At 42.7% G+C, this 20,033-nt stretch overlaps 1 protein-coding gene across 8 annotated transcripts in view; it reads left to right on the top strand.

The window, feature by feature from the left end:
• The window catches only part of DNM3 (dynamin 3), a 335,748-nt gene that overhangs the window by 79,739 nt on the left and 235,976 nt on the right, over positions 1-20,033 (top strand). For all 8 annotated transcript variants that reach the window (XM_039483543.1, XM_039483538.1, XM_039483539.1 and 5 more), the window contains exons 7-10: positions 3,095-3,237; positions 3,965-4,100; positions 6,040-6,107; positions 14,664-14,802. In XM_039483543.1, coding sequence (XP_039339477.1) covers positions 3,095-3,237; positions 3,965-4,100; positions 6,040-6,107; positions 14,664-14,802 — 486 coding nt within the window. The remainder of the gene's footprint in view (positions 1-3,094; positions 3,238-3,964; positions 4,101-6,039; positions 6,108-14,663; positions 14,803-20,033) is intronic.

Raw genomic sequence — 20,033 nt, 5'->3', positions numbered from 1 at the left:
CACCTACAAGTCTTCTGCTAGGGGACAGGGAGCTATAACTTGTGGCTGGTTCTCAGCTGCTTCTTTCCTACATCTTCTGCTGCCCTGTGTGGGGTAGGGGAGCAGTCCTCAAATAGACGCTGTCCTAGGTTCAGACATTGCCGATTGAGCAGCTATCCTGCTTTCCTTGGGCCTTCCACAGCCTGGCAGGGAAGGTGTTGATGGAGCAGAGCTGCTCCCAGGGCTGTAGGAGAAGATGCCCCTTATTTCCTCACTATAGTAACAAGGCAGATTCAAATACTATTTAAAAGTAGGAGGGTGGGGTTCAAGGAATGTGGTTGTTTTTTTCAGTTTATACAAATACACATCATCTTAACACAGTTCTCCTCAGAGGCCCCAATTCAGAGACTTGAGGGCCACAAGTTGGATACCAGTGCTGTATATATGGGTAAATAATGCAATAGAGACTCTCCAATAGTACAGATATGGCCTTTTGGGAGAAAACATTTCAGTGGAGTAGCCAGGATTTACCATATTGTCCTAGGAGCAATTTGTGCCTTTCCAAAACCCTCTGGTAGGGTTGGAGGTGGCTAGAAAGAACATGGTCAAAGGACTCAAATCCATCCACAGTTTGAACATTACTTGAAGGGTCCATGTATCATAGAATCATAGAAAATCAGGGTTGGAAGGGACCTCAGGAGGTCATCTAGTCCAACCCCCTGCTCAAAGCAGGACCAATCCCCAACTAAATCATCCCAGCCATGGCTTTGTCAAGCCTGACCTCTAAGGAAGGAGATTCCACCACCTCTCTAGGTAACCTATTCCAGTGCTTCACCATCCTCCTACTGAAAGTTTTTCCTAATATCCAACCTAAACCTCCCCCACTGCAACTTGAGACCATTACTCCTTGTTCTGTCATCGGGTACCACTGAGAATAGTCTAGATCCATCCTCTTTGGAACCCCCTTTCAGGTAGTTGAAAGGAGCTATCAAATCCCCCCCTCATTCTTCTCTTCTGCAGACTAAACAATCCCAGTTCCCTCAGCCTCTCCTCATAAGTCATGTGCTCCAGCCCCCTAATCATTTTTGTTGCCCTCCGCTGGACTCTTTCCAATTTATCCACATCCTTCTTGTAGTGTGGGGCCCAAACCTGGACACAGTACTCCAGATGAGGCCTCACCAATGCTGAATAAAGAGGAATGATCACGTCCCTCAATCTGCTGGCAATGCTCCTACTTATATAGCCCAAAATGCCGTTGGCCTTCTTGGCAACAAGGGCACACTGTTGACTCATATCCAGCTTCTTGTCCACTGTAACCCCTAGGTCCTATTCGGCAGAACTGCTGCCTAACCACTTAGTCCCTAGTCTGTTCATGGGATTCTTCCATCCTAAGTGCAAGACTCTGCACTTCTACTTGTTGAACCTCATCAGATTTCTTTTGGCCCAATCCTCTAATTTGGGGATGACAGTGTCTGGGTCACTCTGTTCCTTTCCTTTCTGCTCTTCCAAAAAGGCATCGGCATCTGTATCTTATCCCTACCCTCCAGCATATCTACCACTCCTCCCAGTTTAGTATAATCTGCAAATTTGCTGAGAGTGCAATCCATGCCATCCTCCAGATTATTAATGAAGATATTGAACAAAACCGGCCCCAAGACTGACCTTTGGGGCACTCTGCTTGATACCGGCTGCCAGCTAGACATGGAGCCATTGATCACTACCCGTTGAGCCCAATAATCTAGCCAGCTTTCTATCCACCTTATAGTCCATTCATCCAGCCCATATTTCTTTAACTTGCTGGCAAGAATACTGTGGGAGACCATATCAAAAGCTTTGCTAAAGTCAAGGAATAACATGTCCACTGCTTTCCCATGGACAGAGCCAGTTATCTCACCATAGAAGGCAATTAGGTTAGTCAGGCATGACTTGCCCTTGGTGAATCCATGCTGAATGTTCCTGATCCCTTTCCTCTCCTTGAAGTGCTTCAAAATTGATTCCTTGAGGACCTGCTCCATGATTTTTCCAGGGACTGAGGTGAGGCTGACTGGCCTGTAGTTCCCCGAATCCTCCTTCTTCCCTTTTTAAAAGATAGGCACAACATTAGCCTTTTTCCAGTCATCCAGGACCTCCCCCGATCACCATGAGTTTTCAAAGATAGTGGCCAATGGCTCTGCAATCACATCTGCCAACTCCTTTAGCACCCTCAGATGCAGTGCCCCATGGACTTGTGCTTGTCCAGCTTTTCTAAATAATGTAATATACTCGTGGAGTGTCTTAGAATGTATGATTATAGTATAACTGGCAAAACCTGCTCAGATGCTTGCCTCGGGTGAGTAGAAATTTGGACCCTGTAAATCGGCTTTGTGTGGCTGGGATGCTGATGCCTTTTTGGAAGAGCAGAAAGGAAAGGAACAGAGTGACCCAGACACTGTCATCCCATAACAGGAGGGAGCAGCAGAGCTGTTTTCTCTTTTTCGGGGGGCGAGGGGAAGAGAGGGAGTAGTGTCGCTAGAGCTACTAGGTTTGTTGTCCCCGACAACTGGATGGGAGATCAGTCTGTGGCTTACTCTCAATGAGTCGCAGATCCTTTAAAGGGGAAGTAAAGCAAAGAGCAGAGGCCCTAGGTAAAATGGAAGAGTTGGAAAACTGAGGGTCTGCTGTGTGCCTGAGAGCAGTAGAGAAATCCTGCAAAGGGAGGAGAGGGGACAGCATTGGTTGATTGTATAAGTGGCATTCTGAAAGGGTTAGAACTTAATGTGCTGCTGTCACTTAACTATGCCTGGCTTTTGTTGGTGTAGCTGAGCAAGTATTTTTTACCAAGCCTCACTTTAGTGCTCAACTGAGTGTGTGTGTGTGAGAGAGAGAGACAGAGAGAGAGAGAGAGAGGTGGAGGGATCTCAGGTAATTTTTCAAGCTCTGATTATAGTATGTGTACAAGAAAAGAGGCTCTTGTATTGCCTGTGGGTATACCTGTCACTTCAAAGATCAACGTGAATTCCATTGGAAAGCCTAGCACAGGTCATATTTTCTTGTGTGTGGCTATCAAAGGGAATGGGCTATATCCTTTCCATCCATCTGCCTTCCCGGTGTTTAAAGAATTAATTTTATTTTGTAGCAACTCACCAATCACATTCGAGATACACTGCCAACCTTCAGGAGCAAACTTCAGAGCCAGCTGCTTTCTATAGAGCATGAAGTAGAGGCATATAAAAACTTTAAACCAGAAGATCCGACTAGAAAGACTAAAGCCTTACTGCAGTGAGTGTCCACTTCCTCCTCTCTGTATGTAAAATAGTTTCTCACTTGTTTAAGCTTAAAGCTTAGAATATTGATGTTTCCCAGTAAAAGGCAGATGCAGAAGGACGCTTATACACTCTGCAAACTCCAAAGAGGTTATTGTGGCTGAAAGCATTATAACATTTTTAGCCACTTTCCATTTTAGAAAGATTTTTCCATAATTCATTTTAATAGTCATATAAGAATATGCTGGGCTGGATGAAAATCTTTTTGTTTTGTCCTACGCTGAGCATTATAATCTTGGGCTGTGGTTTGTATACTCTGCGCTAAACTGGAACCCCCTGGAATGCCCGGTGTGGTTCAGGGAACCTTTTCTCGCTTTTTAATCAAAAATACACGTTTTCTTAACATAGTTGTCTTTGCGTCAACTGCTGTTTATTATCATAGGGTTCCCTCATGGGACTTTATGTTCAGTATGAGTGCCAACCTATCTGGACATTTATATCAAGCCTTACATCAAATCTAATTAAAAATAGCTGGTGTTTTTAAGAGAGTAAGCAGTATACATTTATAAAAAGACTTGAAAAACCTTGTACTTGCTTGTGGTCTTTAGGAGTGGAGAACGACATGTAGGTACCACTGTTAACCCTAGAAATATCATTCATTGGCAATAAATACAGTGAAATAAAAATGAAATGAAAAGCTTAGCTTATGCATTGCTGAGTTTGTTTCTGTTTTGAACTTTAAGGATGGTTCAACAGTTCTCAGTGGACTTTGAAAAAAGAATTGAAGGATCAGGGGATCAAGTTGACACATTAGAACTATCTGGTGGTGCCAAAATCAATCGTATTTTCCATGAGCGTTTTCCTTTTGAACTAGTAAAGGTATGTGTCTGTCTGTCTTCCTTGCTTTGAGTTGTGTTTTTATATTTTCATATTTATTTTTATATTGGCAGTGAAGTTACATTTCCTTTGAAGGTATTCTAACAGGAAAACCCTTAATCAGAAGGAGTAAATTACACAAAAGGGCAGAATTATCACCAATACATAGGAAAGAAGTTTATTTTTATTTCTGCTTATGAATGCCAAGTCACAATCTGAGATTGTTGTTGTATGCAATATTCAAAACTCAGTCATAATTCTACATTATTTTAAAATGGCTCAAATGTTCGCTTTCTGTGGCTTTAGCAAAAACATTTCCCTCTTTGCTCCCCAATTTCTCAATTTCATTTCCAGTATTCTTCCAAATTTGTAATGAATCAATCTTATTTTGTAACCAATATCTTTGTAACTACATGTCTTCTTGTACTTACCTTGAAAAATTAGTCTTGGTAGAATTCAGCTGTTACATATGTCACGGACGCATAGATCGTGCCCACTCTTGGCCCCATGCGGTCCATGGCGGGTGCCCCTTTCAGTGAGACAGCCCTTCTCGGGTGTCCACTCTCTCCCAGTGTCAGGCCCCTCCATCTCCTGGAGCTGCACCTCTCTGAGCCTTAGCACATCTGTCTCTCGCCGTGGGCCCCTCAGGGAGTCCACGCGCTCTGGACCCCCCGGGCCTCCTTCCCCTGAAGGGGTTGATGCAACCCTGTTCTCTAGACCGGAGTGACTCTCAGCCAGCATAAAACAGGAGGGTTTATTGAGAGTTGAACACAGCACAGGAAACTCTCAGGGCCTCAGGCCTGGCCTCCCTCAGCCCAGCATATCCCAGTCTCCCTGCAGCCAGGTGGGCTCTGCCTGCTCCTCCTCTCCAGCCCAGAGCCCCCCTGCTTCCCAGCTGGGCCTCAGATATCCCCAGCCCCAAGCCCCGCTTCTGTCCATTGTCTTCTCTCCAGGTAAACAGGGTTGTAAACAGGAAGGCCTGGGTCTCCTCTCCTCTCAGCCCTCCTCTGGCCCCCTCTGGCTGGAACCAGCTGGTCAGGTCACCGGGGTCCTCTCTTCGCAGCCCATTGTCCTCCCATTGGCCAGAACTGGCTGTGACTCCTGTGCTGGGTCTCCGGGTCACCAGGTCACCAGTCGCTGGGGTCTCCATCCTCCCGGCCATCGGCTGGGGTCCCAAGTTCCCTCTCTGGTCCTCTGTAACAACAAACTCCCTCTCCCCTCACCTCATTAAACCAGTAACACCCAGGGGCACTGAGTCCCACCCCCTCTGCATGCAACCCACTGGAAAACACAGAAAAACCAAGAACCCCGCCCCACTTCGTCACAACGTGTGACATCTTACATTTCTCTTTCTGCATGGACTAATGTCAAAACTAGCGGTCATGTTTTGATATTTATTCATGTCTGTCTCTTTTTCCCAGCTCTTACTATTTTCCTTACCTTTTCCTTTGTTCTATCACCATTGGCTGCTCACCTCATCTTCTTTCTGGATAGATGGGGCAGGTAAACAACTGCCTCTGATGTAACTCAGATTCTTTTCTTAGTGATGAGTACTTAGGTTCCTTTTTAAAATTAGAGCTGTGGAAAATAGCTATTAGTTTTGGACTTTTTTTTTGGCAGTTTGGTTTAGGGTGCAAAACATGCAAGCATTCATCCTAAGATTATAGAAAAATGCAGGTTTTGTGTTAGAAAACTCTTTCTGCCTGAGACACCCTCTCTACTCTTCTGCCAGTCCTACAGATAAGCCGTGTGTGTGTGTATCAGACAAACAGAATTTTAAAAATAAATAAATGGAACACATTTCTCCTAAGGTGACCACCCCCAAAACCTACCATGAGTGTGTTTTGTAGGACCTGATCTCTCTGGTTGTCTAGTAAGATGTTCTGCAGAATTGTCAAAAGCATTTGTGTATAATATGATTTTTATCCTTTGGTTCCTCTAGATGGAATTCAATGAGAAAGAACTGCGGAGAGAAATAAGCTATGCAATCAAAAACATACATGGTATCAGGCAAGTGCTTCCTATTTATCCAGGTTCAGACACATCTACAGAAAGCATAATCTTGTGAATCCATAAACACATTCATCACCTTCTCATCTGCCCGGCGGTTGATTTTTTTAAAAAAAAATATATCTTATGCCTGCATTTTTAACATAGCCATGAGAGTCGTGGCTCTCATGCCCACTAATTTGCATGGAGATACCAAATTTGTCTGGGACATATGGAGAGATCATGTACAGAGCAAATCAACACAATTCTTCTGGTTGTGCTGATCGCTGCTGTTAGAGCACCCACATATAAGACAAGATTTTTATGCAGCACCATGGCTGATGGAATTGGTGTGATTGATGGATTGAAGGCACAAAATTCAGAAAAGAGAATGATTCTCAATCATTTCTTTGCTTGGCTTTAGTTGCCTACCCATACACATTCTATATCGAATGCAAAAACTATATGAAATGGACACTTCTGGGTTCAACCCAGACCAGTAAGGGGTTGTCACCACGTGCCCTGTAACCATGGGTGCCTCTGTGCCGTGCAGCTGTGGCTCGGAGTCCTGATACCTGCAGCAGACTCACAGCACAGTAGCCCCTCCGTGGCTTTCACCAGCCTGGTTACTCCTTGAAGGGTAACACCAATAGCCCTTGTAGCCAGGTTTCCCCCAAACAGGTTTCCCTGTAGTATCCAGTCCCTCCCACTAGAACATCCACAAAACCTTATCAAGTTCTCCTCTCCTTTAAAGAGTCAGTACACAGCAGTCTATTAGCTTACCCAAGGTTCACACCTTTCCCTTCAATCACAGCACTGTCTTGGTTTATAGTGAAAGTAAAACCAGTTTATTAATAAAAGGACTTGGGTTTAAGAGAGCTCAAGTAGAAGGAATAAGCATAGGAATGATCACAAACAAACAAAAGTGAAAATATGCTATTAAGATAGAAACTCAACAAACTAGAGTCTTTTGTTCATATTCGTTTTCTCACCATAGTCCTTTTTCCAGCATAGTCCTTAGCCAGGATCCAAACACAGTTCACAGCACTTGATTTCTTTGTGTCTGCAAGTAAAGGATGATGTAGTGGTTTACTCCCCCTCTCTTTTTATATCCCAGTAAACCTTTGAAATGTATTCTTCTGAAGTGTACCTCCAGGTAAAGTTCCTTTCCCGTGCTGGGTGTAGATGCCATGCTGGCTTCTCCCCAGCTGGTGATTTTAACAATGCAAACGATCTTCCTGCAATCTCAAATTTGTAATCTGAACAATTCCAGATTCTTCATCATTGCATATCTGTTCAGCCAGTGAAGGTTTGCTCCTTCCTGTTGATGAAAATTTGACACACGTCTATAAATTTGTTACTACCCACACTACTCATGAAGTCTCAATCGATCCACCTTTAATTATATTTATTGGTCTTATGAGTAAAGGAACATTCTAGTAATGCTTCCTGGGAACATGATTCACAGGGTTTAATTCTCTGACCTTGTGTAGCTGACACTATCTTGGTCCACACACTGGGGATTGAACTGGGAAACTCCAGAGCTAAAGGCATGAACTGCTATAGTTCCAGCTAAAGATCTAAGACTGTAGCTGGGCATGTAACAATGTAGCCAAGGGCTGTAACAACTCATTTTCACAGTTTCAGGGTAGTTGCACCTCTGGGGCATGTTGAGGGCACCCAGTTAATAGCTGGGAGCCAGAAACCTTTGCCTCTTTTGGGCTGAAACCCACAACGTTCTCCCTCTTGACTGCACAAAGGGCCGTCCTTGCCCATACGCAAAGTATGCAACTGCGTAGGGTACCAGGACTTTGGTGCACCAAATTTCCTGGTGCCCTGCTCAGCTGCATGCTGCTCCAGTCCCTGCTCTGCCTTTTTCCCATGGCCCACGCAGCTGCTCCGCCCCTGCTCTACCCCAGCCCTGCCCCCACTCCACCCCTTCCCCAAAGCCCCTGCTGCTGCTTTGACCCGCCCTGCCTCTACCCAGCCCCACCTCTTCCCTCCCCTGCTCCTCCCTAGCCCCGCCCCCAATCCCCTGGAGACTGAAGCAGGGCCAGGCCTGCACTCACTGGCAGTGGGAAGTGCAGTGGCCCAGCCCCAGCCATGCTGCGGGTGAGTGCTGGGGGGTGGTTCCCCCCGTCCCCCAAGCCAGCTCCCCTTCCCCACAGAGGCCTGGGGCCAGCTCCCCCAGCACGGAGGCCTGCCACCTTCCCCACGGGGGGACTGTGTAGGGCCCCAGAATAGCTAGGGACGGCCCTGGCTGCACAGCTCCCTGCCTTACGCTGTGATATCCCCAAGCCAGCCTGCCTCAATAGGCCAGCACCTGCACTTTGCTTATTACCAGAGGGCTCTGAAGAGTATAATTGCCAGCAGTTCCAAGTTAACATACTGCTCTTTCCAAGCAATCACTTATTCTTCAGATAAAGGCATTACAGAGAAAACATATATTTTAAAACAACGTTGTATACATGCTAACAGCTTACCATCAGTCTTATGGGGCCCCTGTAGGACAAAGTCCTCTCAACTCTTCTGCAAGGGTCAGGGTCCCCCTTGGACAGCAGGTATTTCTGTTTACTGGAAGAAGGCCCTGAGTCAGTTTAAGTTTGGCCTGTTTATCCAAAATTCCTTCCTTTTTGTCTTTTGGTCTATGAGAATCCAGTTTGCACTAGTGTAACCCTTCTGCCAGGTGAAGACAGCAGCAACAAGGGCTGGATTCAATATCTAGGGGTTCTCTTTCAACAATACAACACAAAACTGGTGCGAGCCCCCACCCAATGACCTGGGACAATTACACAACACTCCCTTGGTGCCTCTAAGAGGAAATACTTCCCCTCTTGCAAGTACAGAGTCTGAGTGTAGCAAAAACTTTTAATAAAAGGAGGGAATTAACTCAGCATGAATTTGGGAAAACACCACAACTAGGGCTCATAAACACAAACCATGAGCAAAAGACCCACCCCCAAGTAAGTTGGGCAGTGTCCTTTTCCTCTCAGGGTCTTAAGTCCAGCAACCCAAAAGTCCCTTTAATGTGCCCATCTGTACGCCACTCACAGTTGCTGTCCTTGGCCCGTGCAGCCCCAGAGTTCAGAGGTTCATCCGCAGAGTTCACCTCCCACCCTGTATGGAAGGCGGGGTGGTGGTGGTGTTAGGGTGGCACCTTACACGCTTCACTGCTCGGGCACTCGCTTGTTGCCCCAAGGGCTGATTGCCACGCTTCTGCGAGGCTCTGCTCTGGCCCTCTCCACCAGCTGCTCTGCTGGTCATGCCTCTCTGCCAGCTGCCCTGTGGGCCACTTGCCATGCCTCTCTGCCAGCTGCTCACTCACCACACTTAACACAGCTCTCAGTGATTTCAGCTGCTAGAGGGGGAACCTCACTGCTGGTGCACACTGGACAGTCTCTTGCAATGGAAACACCATCCCAAAGTTGGTCTAATACTTAGACCTAGGTATCAGTGATTTCAGCTCTGCAGCCAGTAACAAGATTCTCAATTGAGTCTAAATTAGCTCATTTATTATACCATGGAGAGAGGAAGGGTCAAAGGGTGTCTACAACCCTTAAACAAGGCTCACACTACCAGATACAAGTACCTGTTCCTACCCTCTCTCAACTCATTGGGTTTTGGAACCCATGTCCCCTGCCTAGCGAGTGCTGTTCAGTTGAGGGTGAGTCCCTCCACTGGGGTTCTGCTGCCCTCGGTTCACACAACAAGGATAGCAACCCTTTATTACTCTTGCCCCAATAACAAGGAGACTGGGGATTCAGCACCAGCCACAAATGATCATTTGGGCAAGCAGTTCCAGGGTAGGTGTGTCCAAGCAAATGAGATCAGCTTCTGAAGTCTTTTTGCACAGCTCACCACTAGATGTCAGGGGAGAGCTCATCCAGACTCTGCTTACACTAGTATATGTGAACCTTCCCAGGAGATGGTACCTGGTTTTGGTTCCAGGAGGAAATGTGGCAGACCTTCCCTATGGAGTAGAACAGAATCACACACAAACTGTTCGTTTAACACCGTGCAGCCCAATGATACCTTAATTTAATAAGGTCCCATATCTGGCAGTAAGTTGCCATATCTGTCACACTCAGATACTCTGCGGATCAGCACAAAGCAGGACTTGTAACAAGCTCATCAGTGGATTACACTTATACATACTTATATCTGTGCACAGTGCAAATAAATTCCATTCAGACTTGTTAAACCCCTGTGCAATATGGGTGTAAAAAGTTAAGTCAAGACACCAGAGAGCCTGAACTTGTTCCTAGGTCAACTGGATTACACAAATTCCCATTTACAACTTGCATTCTTTTTAAACTAGGGGAGACTTATAGCTACATTTCCCTGGCACTGGATAGGAGTTATTGTTTCTAACTCCAGTTATCTGATACTGTCAGAGCTTTACTAACTAGACAAAGTTCATTCCTATGTCTATTTACTGCATGAAGTTTCACCTTCATTATGTTTCTTTCTCAACTGTTACCCTAGATGCCTGGTGATGCCCCAAAGCACTGTATAAATTCCTCTGGGACATACCATGGGAGCTTTCTAGTGAAATTTATGACTTAGCATCCATCACCTACTAAAAACTGCATAAACACATGATGTTGCATTGCTTGTAAGGGGTTCTTATTTCTGTGAGCCTAATAGATGATTCTTTATTTAGGCTCAGAATGAGACCTGTGGAGTACTGGATGAGGACAACTTACTGGACTCTGAAATATGGCTTATAAACACTGATGACAATACCCTAAACCATGCAGGACTCTCATGGTAGACAGTCCATAAAATGTTTCTGGAGTACAGTCCATTGCTTGGCTCCTGTCAGCTGTGATTTTGATAGATGCCTCAGGCGTAAGTTGGGATGCCCACTTACACTGTCTCTAGGTACAAGAGGTTTCAAAATCCATAGAGATCTAGGGTTACAAATTTCTTGGAATCTAGAGCAATATGATGGTAGGGGGAACTTTGTTTCCTTACATCCGTGACAAATCTGTACTGATTTTGACAGACATCACCACAGCCATGTATCATATGCACTAGTAGGGGGAGCTCGTTCCTGTTGTTTGTGTCAAGAAACTGTCTAGCCTGAGGAAGTGGTGCATTCCATATCAAGTTGCACCTCTAGCTTTCTGGGTTTTTTTTCCATGCAAGATCATGGTCTTGGCAGACAGCCTCATTCTTAATTTATCAGCCCCATCACGAGGGGTTTTTCAAGTTTTTGGCATTGTTGATATTCCAAACTACAGGGATCCTTCAGAAAGCTCCCTTTGTCTTGAAGGAGAACTCAGTGTGCCTTCAGTTTTCATTCTGTAGGAAATAGTGATCCAAAATCCTTGAACAGCTTTCTTCTAGCTTGGGGCCATACTCTGCTGTATACTTTTATCCCTTTATGCTTCAGCAGTGGTACCGATTGCAAGAGTTCTGTCCTTTGTGGGCATGTCAGTATTTATATTTGGATCTATTATCCCTGCCGCTGAAGCATCTAGTCTGCCTTTCAGTTCTTCCACATCTGTTTTCACAGTATCAAAGTCAAATCCATTATTCAGGTCTGAGATTCCTAAATATCATGGCTTGCAATGTGGTGTATTGTGAAATTCTGATCTGGAGTCCTCTTAAGCTGTTAAGCGAATATTTCTGGAAAGTTGTAAATCTTTAAGGAAAACCTATGCCTTAAAATGGAAAAGATTTTCAATTTGTGCTGCTGACCAAGACTGATCTTCCACTGCTTCAGTGCCTTGTATTGTTTCTGTCTCTAAATGACCAATTTACTGAGGAGTTCAGCGTGGGTTCATTTTGTGGAAATATCTGTAACTTGCGTCTGGAGGAGGTGAAATACTTGGTTTGGGATGGGCTGGTTATTTTATATAGGGATGATTTGTCTGTTTTCAGATTAGTATTAGCACATAGGATTCCAGAGAGACACTTTATAAGAGAATGATGACAAATATAATTGTCCAGCCAAGGATTATCCATATTTGCACATTCTACAGTGAAACAATTTCTGAAAGGACAATTGCATGTTTTTTCCACCCACTTGAGAACAGTACTGTCTTTGAAATTAAATTTGATGCTCATGTGATTTGGTATCACTGTGGGAGCCCTTTGGAAAATATTCTTTGCATCACCTGTACTTATAGCATTGCTAGTATCTGTAACACCAAGGAGAATGGGTGAGATCTAAGTCCTGATGGCTGAATTCCCTTAAAATAAAGATAATGTGATACCATCCTTTACCTGATCTTGACTAAATTTGAGTTCCACTCCAATTTTATTTATTTACCAGGACTTTTCTCTGAAACATATAACTTACAGGGGCAGGGCCGGTACTACCATTTAGGCCAACTAGGCGGTTGCCTACGGCGGCAACATTTGGGGGCGCCAAAAAGCGGCACCCCCAAATTTTTTTTTAAAGCCTTTCAGCGGCCGCTGCGCTGGGAGGGAGAGGGAGTCTGAGCCGCCAGCAGCCAACCCAGGGGTTTCCCTGGGTCAGCACGCCGCCGCCTGGTGGGAACCCCTGGGCTGCCTGCCGGCGGCTCAGACTCCCTCTCCCTCCCAGCGCAGTGGCCACTCCATCCCATGCCATTCTTCTCATTGCCGGTGGTGGCGCCGGCGGCTGGGCAGAGCTCCGCAGCTACAGTATTTAATTTTAAATGAAGCTTCTTAAACATTTTAAAAACCTTATTTACTTTACATACAACAATAGTTTAGTTATATATTATAGACTTCTAGAAAGAGACCTTATAAAAACATTAAAATGTATTACTGGCACGCAAAACCTTAAATTAGAGTGAATAAATGAAGACTCAGCACACCACCTTCTGAAAGGTTGCCAATCCCTTCTGTAGACAGATCTGCTGTGAGCTACTATGTGTCCCAATACTTTGGGATCTAAAGTCACGCTTCCCTTGATCCAAAGCCCCTTGATCCTTTGCCCAGCGTATCTAAGAAAATATCTCCTTTGTGGACACTTCAGGCTGCTACCTTGAGCTCAGTGCTTACATTTATAAAGCATTATTCTTGGCTTGTCAACTAGATGAGATGGTCAATTTGGGATAGCAGTCCTATAATCTTCACTTTTCTTTACACCTATATCCTTAAAGGCTGTGTGACTTCTAGTTAATATCTCCTAAGTGGGGCTCGCTACAGGCAGTTTTTGAAGGAGAAATAAGGGCTATTTGTCTGTCTGTAACTAGTTCCGTGAGATGTCAGCCAATATAGGTCCACATGCACCACTCAACTGCCCTGCTTCTTCAGGGTTTTGAATGGATGGATAGGAGAAGGACTTTTGATGTGTTTGGGGATGAAAGGAACTTGGATTATGGATTTTTATGTAACTCTATCCAAGTGGTCAGTCCTGTGCAAGTGAGCAGTAGCACCGCTTGTCACTGCTTTTAGATGGTTTTGACTGTGTCTGCTGAAAGTACATGTACATACCTCAAGAGTAGCTTTACAGTATACTTGCACTCAACTTGATGAACTACAGTTGCAGGTTAAGTGAATCGTAGAATCATAGAACTTAAGATCAGAAGGGACCATTATGATCATCTAGTCTGACCTCCCGCAAGATGCAGGCCACAAAAGCTGACCCACCCACTCCTGAAATAATTCTCTCCCTTGACTCAGCTGTTGAAGTCCCCAAATCCTGATTTAAAGACTTCAAGTAGCAGATAATCCTCCAGCAAGCGACCCCTGCCCCATGCTGCGGAGGAAGGCGAAAAACCTCCAGGGCCACTGCCAATCTACCCTGGAGGAAAATTCCTTCCCGACCCCAATTATGGCGATCAGCTGAACCCTGAGCATGCGGGCAAGACTTTCCAGCCAGACACTCAGGAAAAAGACTTTCAATATCCCAACATTGACCCTCGGTACTAATGGACTTTTTATTTTTTCATTCAGACTCCACAATTTAAAATAAATCACATTAATTTTCATATTAAATCTTCTGTTTAAAGACAGACCAAGTGAGTGCTGTGCTAGGCCTTGCATGTAATTTTCATCTGACTATTTTTATGGTTGGCCTGTCACTCCCTGAAAATGAAAATGCTGTCTGATGGAAATGCTGGCCAACAATTGCCCATACTGTAGCTGCATGAATGGTGGACCCCTAAGAGATAGTGACTGTGCACTCTCCTTCCATGCTAAACTATTAATTTGAATCTCTAATTCACCATTTTCTTAATCTACACACCCCATAATTCACATGTCAAAACCCAATGGTCTCATTCTATTTCTCAATAATGGTTTAATAACAGAGAAAGTGCTGTATTAAGGTCTAATATCACTAATACTTCATTACTTTTACAGACTAATACTTCATTACTTTCTACAGAGCATATTCTATGAGCTGTTCTCATAACTGAACAGCGCTTGTCAGATGAGTGCATCATGTTTGTTACTAATAAACATATGCTGTATTTAGACTTTTTTAAGCTAGTCATTCATCTTGCAACTTGCAGAATCATTTTGTTTATATCATAATGATGTTTGTGACTCTGCTTTACAGTCAATATAAAAAGTTGTATTCTTTTCCCTAAAGTCTTTCTTCAGTATCTTACATGTTTTATTATATGTCCACAGAACAGGTTTGTTTACTCCAGACATGGCCTTTGAGGCTATAGTTAAAAAACAGATAGTGAAGCTGAAAGGGCCTTGCTTAAAAAGCGTGGATCTGGTGATGCAAGAGTTAATCAACACTGTCAAGAAATGCACTAAAAAGGTAACTTCTGAATGGGTTCATTAATAGTTGAAATACACTTGTCAATCTAGTGTTATGGTAGATAATATAATGGGCAAGATGCTTTGCCATGTGGATCTACTCAGAAAAACGATGCAATGATATGAGATGGTATGGTTTTACATTTGTGACTTAGTTGCTTTCTTATCTGGTTTACTCAGTTTACAAATAAAAAGTACTGTAATACTCATCTTGGTTTCTGATGCTCAAAATGGCTTGTTTCTAGATCTTGCATCATTGCCAGCGTGGTTTCTGTTTTTTCAGGAAAAAAGAACAGTCAAGTGCTGGCCCCATTTTCACCTGTATAACCATATTGCTGCAGTTGGTGTTGCATGACTGTTACTGAAGGCATAATATAGAGAAAATGGGATCATATAGATGTCCCTGCAAATTAAACTTAATTAACATTTCTGTTGAGGCATAAGCCAGAAAAATCCATCATTGGAAGTTGTCTTTGCAGCACTGACAATAGGAAAAAGTAGTAGTCTTTCTTTTATCACTAAAGAAAGTAGATTAGATTCCAAATATATTCAGAGAGCACTTCTGCTGAGTAAAAAGCATTTTTGCACAGAAACTTTTCAGAGTAGAACCGTACTTAAGTGTCCAAGTGGTGAAATACCTGCCTGTGCTGTTTCTCATATATGCAAATCCATAACTCCGCATCACCAACTTTCAAGCGTCTACAAGGTAGAAACATGAGAAAATCCAATTTCCCCTTGATTTGCCCACACTTACCCCACTGGGAGTTATGCATGTGGGTGGAAGGATGAACTAGTCTGAAAAATTGCAGAATGAATGTAGGAAACAAATTGCATTGGAAAGAACTGTTGTGCAGTTGGCTTCCCTAAAGCGAATAGTGTGTGTACTCAATAATTAAACCTTAATTTAAGGTCCCGACAAGTATTGTATGAATGAGTATTCTGGCTGATTAGTCTGCATACAGTGTGTACCTGAGTTCGTTTATCCTTTTTTAAAAGAAAACCTTATTTTCCTATTGCGACTAAAAAGTTCAGGTTTTAGTGTGGAACTGAATTCAATATAGAAATCAGAAGTCAGTTGTATATGCCTTGGTTATAGGGGATAACATATTCAAGTGTCAAAGTCTGATTTTCAAAAGTGGCTTAGCTTCCTAAGTGCCTTAATCACTTGAAAACTACCTATGGTCAAAAATGGATCCCCAGTGACCACCATTAACTGTGGCTGAAAATGGCTTAGGCCCCAGATAGGGCCAAAGTGCTTTTAATAACAATGATAGAAATCATGTCAGAGTCTCAGTGGTGGGCTAGTCATCTGTCCTCATGTCTTAATCTTGGGAACATCGAAATTTTTGTACTGGATCAGACCAGTGGTCCATCTCATCTAGTAGCTTGCCAGTACCAGATACTTCATAGTTTCTTCCTAGTCCCCACAGAGTTGGTGGTTGATTTTTGCCTCTGAAATACTCTTGTGTTTATATTCCTTATAATTTGTTACCCAATCTCATAAACGTCTAATCCTCTTTAATCCTAAACTCTTGACCTCAGTCTCCTGTGCCAGAACAATTGTGTTTAAATGTTTCCTTTTAATCAGTTTTAAATGTGTGGCCTTTTTCATGTCCCCTTCTATACAATGAGAGGAGGGTAAATGGGAACTCTTAGTTTATTTTCCATATCATTCACTTGTTCTATACTTTTGCTATGCCCTCTCTTATTAGTCCCCTCATTAAACTATACGCTCCTTTTAAAAAAAAATTGGCTTGTAGAGAGCCCTAGTCTTTTAAACTTCCCCTCAGAAGGAAGTCTTTCTATGTTTCTAATCATTTTCAATGCCCTTCTCTAGAACCTGTCTATTTCTGCTAGATTCCTTTCTGAGATGGTAAGAACAGAACACAATATTCAAGGTAAGGGCAGGTTATCAATTTATTTAATGGCAATATTATATTTTCAGTACCCTCTGTTCCTTTCTTAATACAACCTAACTTCTTGTTTTCTTTTTAGACCTCCATTGCACGTTAATTGGGTGTCTTCATTGTGCTGTCCTCAATGATACCTGGATCTTCTTCCTAAGCAGTTATGATTTAGATCCAACCAAGCGTGTGGGCTGTAAAGTGTTCCTTCCAATGTACATCACCTTACATTTCTTTTCCATTAATGTGATCTACAATAGTTTTGCCTAATGATCTACTTGGCTAGGACTTTCTGTAGTTCTTGGTCTTCTTTTGGCCTGACCAGCATAAATAATGTCATTTGCAAATGTTGTCATTTCACTGATTACTTTCTTGTACAGATCACTGATACCTATTTTAAACACTGGCAGTCCTAGTCCAGATTCTTTGGGCACCCCATGATTAGCATCTTTCTTTGATGAATGCTGACAGTTTATTTCCTCTATTTGTTTTGTCTCTTAACCAGTTTATAATGATGACAGTTCTTTACGTCAGTATGTTAAGTCCCTTAACAGGCTAAGGGATGTTATAAAAGGCTTTTTCAAACATGTAAATAAATAAAACTCTCTCCTTTATCCACTTTCTTATTGTCACTCTCAAAGACCAATTGTTCTTCTTTTTCAGAAACATGCTGTTTTGTCCCTATCCTATCCTGTGTCTGTTCATGTTTTATGCTGTTATCTCTCGGATTTCAAACAGTTTGCCTGGCAAGGCATGCTGATCTGTAGCTTTCACAATCTTGTCTTTTTAAGAGAGAGAGACAATGTTGGTTTCCTTATGCTCCTCTAATATAGCAGCTTATTTTTAATAGATTACATTTCCTCAGTAGCTTAGCTACTTCATTCTTATGTACCTTCAGAACTCTAGGTATACCATATGATCCTGGGGACTTGTTTAATTTGGCTTTCTTCTAGCACCTCTCTTTTGACATGTCAGTCTCTGACAGCGCTTCATCTTTATTACCTGAAAAGGGTAAGTCCGACATAAGTATTTCCCGACATACTCTGTGCTGTAGACTGATGCACAGAAGTAGATGGGCAAAATGTTCAGAAGCACTTAAGACCAATTTTTCAGAAGCAACTCAGGCACCTTAGGAGACTAATTACCATTTTCTCTCGGGGCGGCCCATCCATATAGGCGAACTAGGCAGTCACCTAGGCTGCCGAATTAAATGGGGCGCCAAATTCAAGGAAAAAAATTAAATAAAAAAAAATGAAAAAATGAAAAAGATTAAAAAAAACAAATAAAATAACATAGATGTCATTATTTCAATTCCCGTGCATATACCGAGGGATTATGAATTATAATTCATTTCTCTACATTTCTGAGAATTTATTATGTCAAATCTTTTATTTACTGCAAAAGAAATAATATTTTATTGAATTTTTTTTTTCAATTTGCGACATAGGGTCAAAATGACCCACTCCGCAATTTTGATAAGCAATTACTCAGCCGCAATGAAACACATCTGCCAGCAACAAGAGCTACAATGCTAGTGACACCCTAACTTGAATATACATCAAGGTTGCATAGCCGGAAATTCATGTAGAGCGGAGAGTCGGCATTGACTCATGAAAATTCAGAAGACATTGATGCTACAGATTTGTGTAGTGAGCTTTAGGCTTTTTCAAGACGACTTAAGAAACATTCCACTCCTGAAGAAGTACTGAAGTTTGTTTGTGAAAATAAACTCACAGACAGTTTTCCAAACATTTTTATAGCTCTACGCGTTTTTAACTTTGCCAGTTTCCGTAGCTACTGGGGAACGTAGCTTCTCAAAGTTAAAATTGATAAAAACATACCTGCGCTCAACAGTGGTGCAAGAGAGGCTTTTTGGCTTTTTGGCCACAATGTCAATAGAGCATGAAATAGCCAGAAAACTGGATCTAAAAGAAATAGTGACTGAATTTTCAAAACTTAAAGCAAGAAAAGTCATGTTTTAAGAGCACAGTGTTTTTTTTTATTTGGAGTGTTTTGTAAATACACATTAAAGTTCATTTAAGAGTTTTCTTATTTCTTTCTATATTGGATGTGGTGGTAATGGCAGTTAAAGCAGGGTAGCGTAATACACCTCTACCTCGATATAACGCTCTCCTTGGAAGCCAAAAAATCTTACCGCGTTAAAGGTGAAACCGTGTTATATTGAACTTGCTTTGATCCACCGGAGTGCGCAGCCCCCTCCCCCGGAGCACTGCTTTACTGCGTTATATCCAAATTCGTGTTACATCGGGTGGCGTTATATCGAGGTTGTGGTGTAGATAATTTTGGATTTGTAATAATAAAAATTATAATTAACATTTTAAATGCATTTTTATTTGAAATCTGACTGAAATATCATCTAGCTGTTGTGTACAAATCTATTCTGAAAATGTTGTATCTCTATTTTATCTGATCTCAGAAACATTGCTTTGACAGACAGATGGACAAACCGAATAATTAAGCCTCTGTTTTAAAAAAATGCTTAAAAACATCAAAAGGAAAAAAGGGGCAAAATGTTTCTCAGCTTACCAAAGACCTCAGCCTAGATCTGCCCTTGGGGTTTGGGGGTGGGGAGCGCTGATTGCATGGTTCGCTTAGGGTGCCAGTTGCTGGCAGCTAGTCTAGGGCCGTCCCTGTTGTCTCTTAAAGAGACTTAGGCTCCTGAGTGACTAAGTCAGTTTTGGAAATTGGACTTAGGTGCTTCTGAAAATTTTTATCCAGTCATTTTTTCTGCAGTGTCCCTTTCCACCTTGATTTTTCTTTATTCTCCAATAGTGTAGCGGACCCACTGACTCTTGTAGACTTCTGCTTCTGAAATACATCATTTCCTTTTGTTTTATTTTTCTGGCTTTGGCTAGCTAGTCTTTTAGTTCCCCTCATTGCCATTTTCAATCTGCCTGACACAGTTTGTTCCTGTCGCTGGGCTTTTGAATTCCTGGTTCTTGAAGGATACCTTTTTGGCTTGACACTTCTGTCTTGTACCTTGCTATTCACCCATCTAGTCTGAGGGAGATTAAGGGCCCCCTTTTGACAAAAGGTTATTCCTAGTGTAGGCTATTCGCTACTATGTCAGTTGTTAACTCTTTAGGTCTGTATGCTTAACGGTAGCCATAGGTGGATATATACCTAAAGCGTACTTAGTATGATCAGGCAATTCATATCTTGGTGTTGGTAGATGTAATATTGTAAGCTATGAGAAAATTGCACTAGCTTTAGTATCAAGTATTCTAGACTGGCTAACACTGTGGGTTAATTAGGGGAGGAAACTGCAGTAGATGATATAATGAGTTGCATTTATTTTTAGCTAATG

Source organism: Mauremys reevesii, linkage group 8 (assembly GCF_016161935.1).
Source record: "Mauremys reevesii isolate NIE-2019 linkage group 8, ASM1616193v1, whole genome shotgun sequence".
Taxonomy (NCBI): Eukaryota; Metazoa; Chordata; order Testudines; family Geoemydidae; genus Mauremys; species Mauremys reevesii.
Note: the sequence above shows the minus strand (reverse complement) of the source record. Positions and strands in the feature narration are given on the sequence as shown.